This window comes from Corvus hawaiiensis, chromosome 22 (genome assembly GCF_020740725.1).
Source record: "Corvus hawaiiensis isolate bCorHaw1 chromosome 22, bCorHaw1.pri.cur, whole genome shotgun sequence".
Classification (NCBI taxonomy): domain Eukaryota; kingdom Metazoa; phylum Chordata; class Aves; order Passeriformes; family Corvidae; genus Corvus; species Corvus hawaiiensis.
Window position 1 is genome coordinate 7378440 of NC_063234.1, and position 14292 is coordinate 7392731.

The following is a 14292-nucleotide window of genomic DNA, read 5'->3' on the forward strand; positions in this document are numbered from 1 at the left end:
GAACCTGCAGATGATTTTTTATTGTGGTTCCAGTAACAGGCTGGAGCATCTTCCTCGCTGGGTGTAATCTGGGGGTGTAATTAGGCAATGTTTTCCTGTAGAGTAACTCCTTTTAGCAATTTTCTTCACAAGGAATTGCTGTTCAAAGGTCTGCTTGCTGCTTTAAGTAGAGCCCAGGCCTAGAGTAAGACTTCAATATGAAACCTCTCCTTTATGGTGAAACACCCATCCCGAGCGGTGCAAAGGGGGCAGGTTCTGCTCTGCAGAGGTTTGATGTCTCACAGTAGAGGCTCAGGGATAAACTCCTCCGTGCCTCTGATGTTTGGGAAGTTCTGCTCTGCAGAGATTTGGTGTCTCACAGTAGAGGCTCAGGGATAAACTCCCCCGTGGCTCTGATGTTTGGGAATTTTGATGCTGGAGTGATCCTGGCAAAGAGCTTCTGTGGAGAGGGTGTTGCAACAGGCAGGAACACAACTTCACTCAAATGCTGCATCCTCTGTTCCAGCCAGGCTTTAATGGAATCAGCCCTTCCCATTAAATTAATATGCTTTCCACAGGGCCCATCAACTAACATTTAATTTGCTTCAATGAGGCCGGGCATGTTGGATCAACATGATCAACACTTGGGATAATCAGGAAGAATCCCTGTATTTTACAGCATCTTAAAAATGCTCATTTAGACAGAGGTAGCAATTGTGAAGAATCTACTTGGTTGATGCAGCTTTATGTCTAATTTAGTGCAAAACCAAGATTGGAAGGAAAATGATCTCTTAGGCAAGGATTCCAAAATCAGAGAGAATGGTGAATTGTTAGTTTGTTTTGGGTTTGTTTTTTTTTTTTTTTTTTGTTTGTCTCTTTTGTTTTGTTTAACAAAACCTAGGAGGTTGTGGTTGCCCCGTGCCTGGAAGTGTCCAAGGCCAGGCTGGATGGGGCTTGGAGCAGTCTGGGACAGTGGGAGGTGTCCCTGCCCATGGCAGGGGGTGGAATGGGATGAGCTTTAAGGTCTTTCCAATCCAAACCACTGTGGGATTCCATGAAAGTAAAGAAGGCTTCATAGAGTTCTTTTTTTAAAATGAAATCCAGCTTGCCTAGTTCAGATCTTTTGAGCCAATGGAGCTGTTTGAGGTTACAATCCCAAACTCCCATCCAGCCTCAGGAATGGTTTGGGGTGGGGGCAGATGGGGCTTTTCCCACAGCTGACAAAATGGTTAAATGGACCCTGGTGCTGCAGCAGAAGTTGGGTGTCATGAGAGCTTCTCTGAATCTATTCAGAAGCTCTGGAACACGATCCTTTCCCATCCCAAACAGCAACAACCCTGCCCAAACAGCAACAACCCTGCCCAGATTCTGCCGTGGCCGAGGGCAGGATTAAAGCGCCGATCCTTTTGTGTGGGCAGCCAGGTTGGTACATCTGAGGGGCCCTCGAGTGCAGTGCAGGGAAATCAGCGTGCAGAGCTGCACCCTGTGCTGCAGCTGGGTGCCATGTGGGTGATCAGGGGGGGTTACTGGGCACGTTCTGCAGCCCCGGGCAAGGGCTGAGTGACTCCCCAGCGCGTGAGCGCCGCGAGTGGCGCGCCCAGCGCAGCGTGGGGCCACCAGCAGTGCCAGTGTGGGCACAGCCCTGTGCTGAGGGCTCCTGTGAGTGCCATGGTGCCAGCACAGGCACAGCCCTGTGCTGAGGGCTCCTGTGAGTGCCATGGTGCCAGTGTGGGCACATCTCGTGCTCAGGGCTCCTGTGAGTGCCACGGTGCCAGCACAGGCACATCCTCGTGCTCAGGGCTCCTGTGAGTGCCGCGGTGCCGGTGTGGGCATGGCCCTGTGCTGAGGGCTCCTGTGAGTGCCATGGTGCCAGTGTGGGCACATCTCGTGCTCAGGGCTCCTGTGAGTGCCACGGTGCCAGCACAGGCACATCCTCGTGCTCAGGGCTCCTGTGAGTGCCATGGTGCCAGCGTGGGCACAGCCCTGTGCTGAGGGCTCCTGTGAGTGCCATGATGCCAGCACAGGCACATCCTCGTGCTGAGGGCTCCTGTGAGTGCCATGGTGCCAGTGTGGGCACGGCCCTGTGCTGAGGGCTCCTGTGAGTGCCATGGTGCCAGTGTGGGCACGGCCCTGTGCTGAGGGCTCCTGTGAGTGCCGCGGTGCCAGCGTGGGCACATCTCGTGCTCAGGGCTCCTGTGAGTGCCATGGTGCCAGTGTGGGCACATCTCGTGCTCAGGGCTCCTGTGAGTGCCACGGTGCCAGCGTGGGCACGGCCCTGTGCTCAGGGCTCCTGTGAGTGCCATGGTGCCAGTGTGGGCACATCCTCATGCTCAGGGCTCCTGTGAGTGCCATGGTGCCAGTGTGGGCACATCTCGTGCTCAGGGCTCCTGTGAGTGCCATGGTGCCAGTGTGGGCACATCTCGTGCTCAGGGCTCCTGTGAGTGCCATGGTGCCAGTGTGGGCACATCCTCATGCTCAGGGCTCCTGTGAGTGCCACGGTGCCAGTGTGGGCACATCCTCATGCTCAGGGCTCCTGTGAGTGCCACGGTGCCAGTGTGGGCACAGCCCCGTTCTCAGGGCTCCTGTGAGTGCCATGGTGCCAGTGTGGGCACAGCCCTGTGCTGAGGGCTCCTGTGAGTGCCATGGTGCCAGTGTGGGCACGGCCCTGTGCTCAGGGCTCCTGTGAGTGCCACGGTGCCAGCGTGGGCACATCTCGTGCTCAGGGCTCCTGTGAGTGCCACGGTGCCAGTGTGGGCACATCCTCATGCTCAGGGCTCCTGTGAGTGCCATGGTGCCAGTGTGGGCACAGCCCCGTTCTCAGGGCTCCTGTGAGTGCCACGGTGCCAGTGTGGGCACAGCCCTGTGCTGAGGGCTCCTGTGAGTGCCATGGTGCCAGTGTGGGCACGGCCCTGTGCTCAGGGCTCCTGTGAGTGCCATGGTGCCAGTGTGGGCACGTCTCGTGCTCAGGGCCCCTGTGAGTGCCCCACGGGCGTTGGAGCTGCCCAGCTCCGTGGGGAGCACAAAGCCGGCCCTGGGACAGGGGCTCGGCCTCGGGGTGCCCTGATGTGTTGGTACCCGGCCTCGGGGCTGGGCTGCAGCCCCTGGCAGCTGTGGTGTGCCAGGGAATGCGTTCCTATCCCACAGGAGAGCAGGGCTGGGAGCAGCTGGTGCCAGCCCTGGCACGGTGGGCAGGGAACTCTGGCTCTGCTCCCTGGGTGCTGCAGGTTCAGGGTGTTTGTGTGTTCGGGAATTGCCAGCTCACGTCTCCACGAGCGTTTTATGGTTACTGCCCAAACCAACGCTTCCGTTTCCCTTTGTGGACTTCAACCTTCCCATCCTGCTGCTGCTCTGCTCCCTGGAAACTGATGGGAAGACGCTGCAATAAATGAGTGAAAGTCTCAGCTGGCACCTCAGAGTGGCAGGGGAGGTGCTCAGAGCACGGGCGAAGCTTCTCTTGTTCTGTTTGGAAGTTTTCTTCCCTCCACAACCCTCCATTAGAGGGTCTTCCTAAAGAATTTTGCTTTTGGAATAAGTATTTTGTCATTAAGTGTGACTTGATGAATGTTTCATTGCTTGAGGGAGGGATATTTTTAAAGAAAGAATAATCCAGTTGATACCATCAGGCACCATTAATGATCAGCTGCTCTGTTTGTGCCTTCCTGCCTTGAGGAAAAACATTCTTAACCCAGCATGTTTGTACCTGGTGTCTTCTGTGAGCTCGTTGTTCGTTGGTTAAATCAAACCAGACATCTAAAAACCCCCTAAAAGGCAGTTATTGAACAGCTTTGGGCAAGGCAAACTTGTCTAAAGCTGACTTTCTGGTCCAAAGGGGGTTTTGTGAATCTGCTGCCCTTCCCTGGTCCGTATTCCCGAGCTGGACTTGAAACTGGGACAGGAGAAAGGAAAGAGGATCCCGCTCCTTGACACTGGTTTTAAGGCAGTGGCAAAGAGGTTTGGGGCTTGTGTCAGCACAGAGCTTGGTGTAATTCCATGAACATTAAGGCTGGAAAACCTAGAGAAGCTTTTAAGGGCTGTTATCCTGAGGTGTCTCCATCTCTTTCTTGGGAGCTGGTGGCTGCTCTTCCAATTTCCCAGGGAACTCGAGTTCTCGGTGTGACTCAGCTTTACAAGAACACCGCTTTAAGCGATGCTAATCCTGACTGCTCCAGTGTTTTGTTTGCCCAGTATCCTTCCCAGAGAGCCGGGCGTCCTTTGTTCTCCTCTCAGACGTGAGGCAGGGCTGAAGGAATGACGGAATGCCCCTGGAATGTGATGTGTCACATCTGGTAAAAAAAGGGCTTCCAAAAAGTCAGACTTGCCCTTTATTTGCGGGTGGATGGAACTGACACGTCCTTGGAAGGTGGGAAAGAAGGGGAAAGAAAAAAAAAAAAAGCCTGGCTCGTGTTGAAATTCATGTTGCTGACCTTTTTTTAGAAGGAATAACTGAAAATGTAATAAAAAGCCCCAAAGTCTGGGAGCTTTGGACAGCAACGCTTCTGAGTCAGAAGAAGGATTTTTGGATGCAGCTGGAAATCATTGCAATAGCTGCATGCGAGCCAAGAAATAAAGTGTGTTTGGGAGCAGCTGGAGAGTTCATATCCTGCTGCAAGCATGGGAAGGCTGCTGGTTTTCCAGCCATTTCCCATTTGCGTATTGCAGAACTGTAGAATCGTGGAACACCTTGGGCTGGATCAGGGAGCGCAGCTCCCGCTCCCCTCCCGTGGCTTTCCCGCTGTGGAGTTCCCCGGCTGGGCAGAGCTGCTTCTTCAGGAGGTGCTTCCCTCTCCCTCAGGATGAAGGGAGCGCCCGGAGCTGCTGGGCCCTTCCATGGATGTTTTGGGCTGCACCCCACGGCTCTGAGTGCCAAGGAGCAGAGGGGCATCCACAGCCTGCTGGGATTGCCACTTGCGGGAGACTCTTCTGACTTTAGATGGTGACCGAGGAGAAAAATATTGATTAATATGAATGACTGGGAGAATAATTGAGTGTGTTGAATAATAAAGGCAGCAGAGCCATAATTAGCATCCTCTCAGTGCCCTGCCTCCTGGATTTTGGGAATGTGCAGCAGCACGGCTGCCAAGGTCCCTTTAAAGTCAGGTGTGTTGCAGCAAACACAGGATGATCACAGGAATGAGCAATCTTCCCATTGTCTCAGCTCCCTGGAAGTTGAAATGGAGAATTAATCCTCTGCTCCATTGTCATCCCCTACCTTCCTGCCGGGCTCCTTCCTCTCCTCACTGCAAATATCCTCCCGGGGTTTGAGTGCGAGGGGAGAGTAAGATTGGCATTTTGAGCTGTTAAATGAGGTTAACCAGCTTGGTGGTGGGTGGGAGAAACGTGCTCTGGGGTTAATGATTTTATGTCAATGGTTAGCAGGACCTTTCTTGCCAGACCTGTGAAAATTCCCTTCAGTCAGGCAGGAACTTTTTGGTTAAAGATCACCTGATGGTTTTATTGCTGCTGTAATTAAGAGAAACGCAGGGATTGCAGGAGGGTGTGTGGAAGGTGGCATCTTCTCCCCTGCTCCTGAAGACCCTGGTTTGGGTTTGCCAGGAGGGAATTAGGGCTGGAAATTGCCGCTCTGCAAAAGGCACAAAGCAAAGCAGTGGAGCTCCTGGAATCTCTGCAGGACGAGGAAGGCTGGGCTGAGCAGACCTGGGGATGTGGAATTTGGGGTGGCTGACCTGCCGGGGAGGAATGCTGATCCTTTTCCCTGGCTTTCGGCAGAGTCAGGAAAAACACGCAGGTGACGTTTGCCAGAAATACATCCCTCCCTCTGCAGAAGGCACGGAGCACGGGGAGGATGCAGTAATTCAGCAGGAGGGCTGGATGCACCCAGGATCCCTCCTTCCAAGAGTTAAAACCTTGAGAAAGCAGCAGATCAATTTTTGCAGTGTCTGCTCGACTCCCATCCACAACTGGCGGCAGGAGCAGGAGGGATGATTGTCCTGTAACAGGAGAAGCAGCTCACAGATTGCCAATATAATTGCCTGCTTTAATTAATTTCACCTTCTTGCCTCTGATATTAGAATGTGAAAGGCAAACTTGCTATTTTTATAGCAGTGCACATGTAATTAGTCCAAAACCCACCCAGGGCATGGAAATCCGAGCTGAAACGTTTGGTGACAAATGCGAATTCCAGCCTAAATATTTCCCCCTGCTTGGCAGTGAATGGATGGTGGTAAAAAGATGCATAGCCAGTCCTCCTGCACAAATCCAACTCTCACACGCTGCTGTGCTGGATATTCCCGCCCCACAGCAGCAGGGAAGAGAGGATGGAGCGGGAATGTCCTCGGAGCTGCAGCCTGCCCAGCTGCCTCTGGCTCCTGGGAAGGGCCAAGTGCAGCAGCACCGTGTCCCTCCCTGCCCAGACATTCCCTGTGGCTGCCGTGCCAGGTGGGATTAACCCTGCCCTCTGAAGGCAGAGCTGTGTCCAGGGGCACCGTGCTGGTGAGTGCAGCAAATCGGCCTCCAGGGGGGCATCCTGCACTCCAGCCACCACCAGCGTGCTGTGTGTGTTGGAAAACGGGATGAATCCGTGAATTTTGGTGGATTTAACCGCTGCATTTTCTTTGATTCCGTGGATTTCTGGCCTCACAGCTGCAGCTGAACTCTAAGAAGTGTTGAAGTAGCAACAGAAATGGTTGTGATGGCACTCAGGGAGGCTGTTCACAGGATTCTTTTTGATCTGTTGTATCCAAAGTTTCTTTTCCAGGAGTGTAATTCCTGTTGTCCCAATAGACCAGGCAAGTCTGGGCTGGCATTGGTGCCTGTTCAAAGAGGGGCACACACTTGGCGTTCCCTCTCCCCCCAAACTCAAACCACATCCATGTGTATCATCATTTTTCCAGAATCTTTCCAGTTAATAGTGTCAGATTCTGGGTTTGCTGAAAAGGGTTTCAGTGCTTAAAAAACTGGATTTTTTTTTTTTTAACACTTAATCCAGTAATTGTAGAATCCCAGAATTATTTGGGTTGGGAGCGACCATAAAATCATCTCATTCCAACCCCGTGCCATGGGCAGGGACACCTTCCCCAGACCAGGCTGCTCTGAGCCCCACTAATGACCTCGAGCACGGTGTGAGGTTTAATTAAACAATTCATAGCTCTGTCTCCTTCGCTGCCACCCTCAGCACCGAGTGTGTGTGCCCAGCACTCAGGGACTTGTCCCAGCGCTCCCCTGGCAATTGGAGTGCTGGGAAGTGACTGGGGCATGGAGCTTATTGAGGAATTGGATACAGAGGGCACAGAAACATGGATTGCTTGGAGTGAACTGGGAAATGGTGAGATTTTTGATTGACGTGACTTCCCTACACTCGATTCTTTTCAAACTGGAAACTTCCCACCGTATTTGCAGCCAAATATCAAACGAACTGAAAGAGGGGAAATTTAGGTTAGAAATGAGGGAGGAATTCTTCCCTGTGAGGGTGCCCAGAGGAGCTGAGGCTGCCCCTGGATCCCTGGAAGTGTCCAAGGCCAGGCTGGAACAACCTGGGATAGTGGAAGGTGTCCCTGGCCATGGCAGGGGCTGGAGTGGGATCAGCTTTGAATTCCCTCGCAGCCCAAACCTCTGGGATCCCATGGTTCTGTCGTGTGTGAGAGCAGGAGGAATGCTGATCCCGCTAAAAGTGGAGACAGCTTTTCTTCCCTTTCAGACTCGGTGTTCCTGCTTTGAGGGAGACCATCTGCTCTGCATTTCCAATAGCTGTCATCCTCCCACAGCTATCAGAACACTTGTGATTTTGAGGGGCAAAAACCGCTTTTCTCTATAATTACCACTTCGCACATCTTGCCTTGCAGATGGGAAGAGGAGCTGACGAGGAGGATGAGCCTGGAATCTATGGTGGAAACCTTGCGAGAGGTGAGGTTTGAGGAGTTTGGAGTGAAAGGTGCCGGGGTTTTCTGCACCTTTTGTCGTGCTGGTCATCATTTTATTTGTCTTTTAATTAAAAATCTGACTTCTGGCTAGAGCAGCTGTGCTGCTGTAGAGGACAGTGTTAATGTTGGGAAGCTGGGATGAAATCTGTGACAAAGTTTGTGACAAAGCGGGAGGAGGGAGTGGAAGTTACAATGGAGGATAACAAATTTCACTAAAGAATTCAGTTCCGTTCTAAAGCCCTTTCTCCCCAGTGCCTTCTCAGCCTGCTCAGGCTGAGTGAGGAGCTTTGCTGGGCTCTTCCCTCTCACCTCTGGTGTGTTTTCCCTTGCAGGAGGCACAGGAAGCAGAAGCTCTCCAGGAAGAGTTGAACGAGAAAATTGAGAGGCTGAAAGCAGAGCTTGTGGTCTTTAAGGGTCTGATGAGTGATGTAAGTACAGAGGGCCCTCTGTGGGTGTTGTGTCCTGCAAATGGCTTCACCCATGGCCAGGTGAATAGTGAGTGCTGCTGTGTAATTAATTAGTGAGTGCTGCTGTGTAATTAGCCATGGCTGCTGGGATCTAATGCATCAGACAGATCCCCCTTCCCCGCTTCCTGTCTGGTCTGTGTGGAGATGCATTAACTGCTGCTTAGCCCATAACCAGGACTCTGCCCTCCCCTCCCCTTCCCCACAGCTGGCAGGGCCAGCACTCGGATCTGGGAAAGAGGGGTTGGAGAACTCCCAGACTGGGCTGCAGGTTCACCACTGTGCAGCACCAGGAGCTGCTGGCACGGGGGCTCTGCCTCGAGTTATGCGGGAAAATCACGTTCCTGAAGGAACACGTTGTATGGAATCATGGAATGGTTCGGGTTGGAAGGAGCTTAAAGATCATCCAGTGCCACCCCCTGCCTCAGGCAGGGACACCTCCCACTGTCCCAGGCTGCTCCAAGCCCCAGTGTCCAGCCTGGCCCTGGACACTGCCAGGGATCCAGGGGCAGCTTCTCTGGGCACCCTGTGCCAGGCCCTCCTCACCCTCACGGGTGTTTCCCATCTCCCTTAATGAAGCTCTGAAAAGATGAATCCTGTAGTCCTGGTTCAGGTATTGGCTTTGCTTCCAGGGCTGGTTCAACCTCGTGGCTTAAAAAGAAAAGAAAGGAGAAAAGACTTTGTTTTCTCAGGAATTTCCTCATGTCTCCTTAGATACTGAGTTCTCTTCAAAGCCAGAGGATCTTCTAGGATAAAATGCTTTTGTTTAAACAGTGAGAGCATGCAGATATCTGGAAAGATAAGCCAGGTGGACATTGAGGTGCCTTTCTCAGTAAGCCTGAGGTAGTGCTGAAGCCACTTGTGTAAGGAACAAACCCTGTTATGCTGATTTATTGTGTAATTTTTGCACGCCACAGCCTTCTCCTGACTTCACACAAACCTGCAGAACCCGCTCCCAGCTGTCAAATCCATTCTTTCGGGGCCACTAGATCTGCTCATGGGAAATTTGGCAATTAGCTGGGTGTCCTTCTGGTGGTTAATCGAGGATGGCCATGCCTGGCTAGAGGCAGCCTGGAAGGGAGAGGCTGCTGGGGCCATGGCTGTGACTTCATTTCACTGAGGAACTCAGTGCTCCGTGTGTACAAAAAGGGAGGTGGTGGTGAAAGCAAACATCCTCCTGGGCTCAGGGAAAGTGCTCTGGGCTCTGCACACTTCAAGGGATAAGGGAACCCAAGGAAAGCACCGGCAGTGCTTGTTTTGAACCTCACTGGGTAAATATTTAGAAGAGAGAAGTGCAAAATGTGGGCACGTGGCTCTTTCCTTCCTGCAGATAAGGATCACCAGTTCAATGGATAGGATTGCGTGGAGTGTGTCAGTGTTGAGAGATTTGTTTTCCTCAGTGTGTCTGGAAAACAGAAATCTCCAAAGGTGGTTCACGGGGGCTGGAGAAGACTCTGTGTAATAATTTAAAACAAAAACAAAGGTGGGAAAAAGCAAAGCAAACCAACAAAATGCCAAAGCTTTCCTCTTAGAAAGGGGATTTGGTGTTTAAGAATGGTCTGCAAAGGGTTTTTCCACTTTGGTGTCCCAAGTGGAAGCGTTGCTTAGGAGCGGGACTGTCCAACAGAGCAAGTCTCGCCTAGGATGGAGAATGTGCTTTGGGGATTTTTTAGTGTTTCTTCCTTCATAAGGAGCCAGATGTTCTGTCTGAGTGGGAGTATCTCTCAGAAATTAGAACCACTACCAGGCAGTATTTTTCCTGCAGAATTTTTCCTGCAGAATTTTTCCTGCAGAATTTTTGCTGGGCTGGAAGCCAGGTTAGTGCCAGCAAGGAGTGTTCTCTGTGCCAAGGTTTTCATGGATCTCTTTAGATCCAGTCAGGGTTTGATGGTTCCATGCTCTGTGTGCAGTTGCTGCGTGGCCTGGGTTCTGGTTTAGCAGCAGCTTCTCCGTGCAGGCACAGCTTTTGTGTCTGAAAGAGGGGAAGTGTTGCATCCTCACCAGGTTTTAGGTGTCATTCTGCTCTGCACACGCTGCACAGGGGGGGGTTTCTCCATTTTTAAAGTGTTATTTATGGACTCCCAGAATGGTTTGGGATGGAAGGGACCTTCAGGACAGTCCAGTGCCACCCCCTGCCATGGGCAGGGACACCTTCCACTGTCCAAGGTGGCTCCAAGCCCCATCCAGCTTGGCCTGGGACCCTTTCAGGGATCCAGGGGCAGCCACAGCTTCTCTGGGCATCCCATTGTCCCACCCTGTTCCTGACCCATCGAGGTTCCCCCTTGCCGCACTGAGCAGTTGTTTTGGGGTGGGTGCAGGTTTTTTTTCGGTGGCAAATCCCTGAGAGTTGAAACTTTGGTTTAGAATCAGGGGTGAGCGCTCCCTGTGAGCTGTGGAGTCCTGAGAGTGCCCGTGCTCTGCCTGCCCGGAGAGCAGGGTGTGATGCTGTTAAACACTGGTGTGGCCTGGGGTTCCAGAGATACTGTGGGGTATCTCTTCTTGCCTGAACTGTCTAATAATAGAAGATAATCCCTGCTGTCCTTCCTGCAGCCCATGACAGACCTGGACACAAAGATCCAAGAAAAGGCCATGAAGGTGGACATGGACATCTGCCGCCGAATCGATATCACGGCCAAGCTGTGCGATGTCGCGCAGCAGCGCAACTCGGAAGACGTTTCCAAGATTTTCCAGGTGATTAGGCCCTGAATTTTCCATAGGGTAGGGCAGGAGGGAGCAGCGCTGAGCAGCGTGGTCCAGGTCGTTTGCCTTTTCTTGAACTCTCTCTATGGCCGTATTTGCCTCTGTCTGTCAGTGTAGCTCTGCTGCAGGAGCTGCTGCAGCACCAGGAGCACAAAGTGCAGAGGGTTTAAAAAAAAACCACAAGGCCCAGGATGATCTTTAAGCCGTGCTGTGAGTCTGATGTTAGTCTGCACTGAATGCAGGGAGAAAAGCAATGTTACAGGGCCTAGGTTTGTATAATTCCTCCCTCCCATTTGTTCCCTTCACAAGTGAGAAGTTTTAAGCTCGTGGAGCTGTCATCTGAATGTTCTTATTTCTGGCTCGAGCTCCATGGCCAGAAATAACATTTCTGTGATGGTGAGCTCTGGCTGCTCTGTGAGACACAAGCTCCAGTTGCTTTCCTTGGTGCTAGAAGGAAAGTCCTTGAATTTGCTCCGAAAGCTCTGCCTGGAGCAGAGCTGTCACTCCCAGTGCAGCTGGTCTGGTCACAACTGCAGTTTCAGCCCTGATTGACCCACCTTCCTTCTGCTTCCATCTAAACGTGTCTTGTTCAGGCTCTCAGTGAATCTGATGCTTTCCTGTGTGCAGTGATAGCACACAGTGTGCTAAATGCTGTCCAAAAGCACTGGAAAGGATCCTTGTGGGCTCTGCTGGTGAAGTTGCCTAAATGTTTGATGGTTTTTTTCCCCTTATGTTCCCCAAAAGACTCAAACCTCCTCAGAGGAGAATTATTTCTCTGGCAAGTTGAGCCACTGCGTGGTGCCAGTGCTTCCTTCTTGTCTCTGAGGAGAATTGCTGAGTCTTTCTGCTCAGAGGTGACTGTAGAGCACACTGCTGGTCAGGCCTGCAGGGGTTAAAATGACCAGGAGAGTGAAACCTTGGAGAACGATGCCAACAAGGGATGGTTTGTGTGCCAAGCAGAGGGAAGACTGCTGTAGGCTGGGAGTGGACCGTGTGTTTGTGGCTCTGGCACCAGCTGGGAGCATCTCCGGGATCCTCTGGGATCTGGGAGCATCCTGGGTGTTCCCATCCCTCTGGGATCCTCTGGCATCTGGGAGCATCCTGGGTGTTCCCAGCCCTCTGGGATCCTCTGGCATCTGGGAGCATCCTGGGTGTTCCCAGCCCTCTGGGATCCTCTGGCATCTGGGAGCATCCTGTGTGTTCCCAGCCCTCTGGGATCCTCTGGCATCTGGGAGCATCCTGTGTGTTCCCAGCCCTCTGGGATCCTCTGGCATCTGGGAGCATCCTGGGTGTTCCCAGCCCTCTGGGATCCTCTGGCATCTGGGAGCATGCTGTGTGTTCCCAGCCCTCTGGGATCCTCTGGGATCTGGGAGCATCCTGGGTGTTCCCAGCCCTCTGGGATCCTCTGGGATCTGGGAGCATCCTGGGTGTTCCCAGCCCTCTGGGATCCTCTGGGATCTGGGAGCATCCTGTGTGTTCCCAGCCCTCTGGGATCCTCTGGGATCTGGGAGCATCCTGGGTGTTCCCAGCCCTCTGGGATCCTCTGGGATCTGGGAGCATCCTGTGTGTTCCCAGCCCTCTGGGATCCTCTGGGATCTGGGAGCATCCTGTGTGTTCCCAGCCCTCTGGGATCCTCTGGGATCTGGGAGCATCCTGGGTGTTCCCAGCCCTCTGGGATCCTCTGGGATCTGGGAGCATCCTGGGTGTTCCCAGCCCTGTGTGCCCCTTGCAGGGGAGTCCCTTGAGTTCCCTGAAGTTCGTTTCTTGGAGCTGTCCGGGCTTTTCCATGCCTCAGCCAACCCTTCTGTGTCCGCCTGAGGATCCTCAATCCGCTGCCGCTGCGGGGGTGGGGATGGCCCTGGAATAAAGGCTCTCTGGAAAGGTTTCCTGTCTGTTCCTTGCTGAGGGTTCCGTGCTGGAGGCCACACCTGTGGTGGTGGCAGGAGAGGGAGAGTTCTGTCACTGCTCTCTGCCCGGGCACCGCTGCCCGCTTCCGCTTTTCCCTGGCTCATTCCAGCCTCTGCATGGCCTCTGGCAGGTCCCAGGCCGGGCTCAGTGAGCAGATGAACATCCCCAGAGCGCTGGCAGCCTGCAGCTTGCTTTGCTCTTCCCAGCTGCTTCCCTGTGCTCCGTGTCCACCACTCCTTACAGGGGCGATGCCCGCCACGAGTCCGGGCAGGGAATCCGTGCGTTTCCCGGGAGCTGCTCAGACCTAACGCTGTCCTCTCCTTCCACCCCGATTTGCCACTCCCCCTCAGCTGAGCCCTGTAGTCACTGCTGCTCTCTCCACCCAAGGTGGCTTCCAAGAAGAAGGAGCGGAAGCTCACGTCCGACGAGGAGCTGTCGGAGCAGGACGCGGACAACGGGAGGTTCTCAGACGACGAGGTCAGCTGCTCCCTCAACATCACGGATGAGATGAAGAGGATGTTCAACCAGCTGTGAGTATCCCGGAAAAACTGCTCCTGTTCCAGGCAGCCTTAGCCTGGAAGCCCTGAGCTGGCAGTGTGGCTCAGGCCAGGAGACTTTGGGGAAGTTCAAATAAAGTGAACGGATTCCTGCTCCTCTCTCAGGTGGGAGGAACTACAGAGGATAGAAAAAATACAGACTGGTTTTGCTACTGTGTTGTTGTGAAAGAGGAAAAATGCAACAAAAAAGGGTCAAAACCAGGAATCTGTTCTGTATGTTTGCCTGAATACTTGATTCCTAGAGTTTGCTTGGCTGGATAGAATTTGAACTGAAAGCCCAGTTTGGAGTGGATAGAAACCTCTCAGGTCTTTCGGGGTGGTTTTCAGTTGGGCTGTAGGCAAGTGGGAGTGGTGGATCTGTCGGGAAGATCAGGGGACGACAGTTTCTAGATGTCAGGAATGTTGGTGTTGTCAGCTGTGCTGCAAAGCCCAGTCTCACCAATGATGAGAATTGGAGTTCATCTTGCCTAAAGCTTTACCCCTAAACCAAATCTTTTTGCCTAAAGCTTTACCCCAAAGCAAACTCCTCCCACGAAGGAAGTTTGTAGCAGCTGAGGAAGGACTCCCTGCACGTGGTGCTGCACTGAGCAGGTCAGGGGGGTGGCTGGAGATGTGCCCTGTGTCCCCTTCTCCCATCAGGGACAGGACGGGGGTAGCCACAGCCAGGTGAGGCTTTCGGGGTCTCTGCTGTTCTCTTTTGGCAGAGAGAAGCCCCGGGAAGCACCGTGGGTCTGACTGCTGGCCCAGGGAGGGTGTGGGGTGTCTCCTGGCAGCTCCCAGAGCTTTCCCACGCGGGGCAGGACAGGA

At 53.2% G+C, this 14292-nt stretch overlaps 1 protein-coding gene across 1 annotated transcript in view; it reads left to right on the forward strand.

Annotated features, from left to right (window-relative positions):
* The window catches only part of IFFO2 (intermediate filament family orphan 2), a 45143-nt gene that overhangs the window by 18346 nt on the left and 12505 nt on the right, over nucleotides 1–14292 (forward strand). The window contains exons 2-5 of the mRNA XM_048326184.1: nucleotides 7779–7839; nucleotides 8189–8284; nucleotides 10871–11011; nucleotides 13316–13458. Of these exons, the coding sequence (XP_048182141.1) occupies nucleotides 7779–7839; nucleotides 8189–8284; nucleotides 10871–11011; nucleotides 13316–13458 (441 nt within the window). The remainder of the gene's footprint in view (nucleotides 1–7778; nucleotides 7840–8188; nucleotides 8285–10870; nucleotides 11012–13315; nucleotides 13459–14292) is intronic.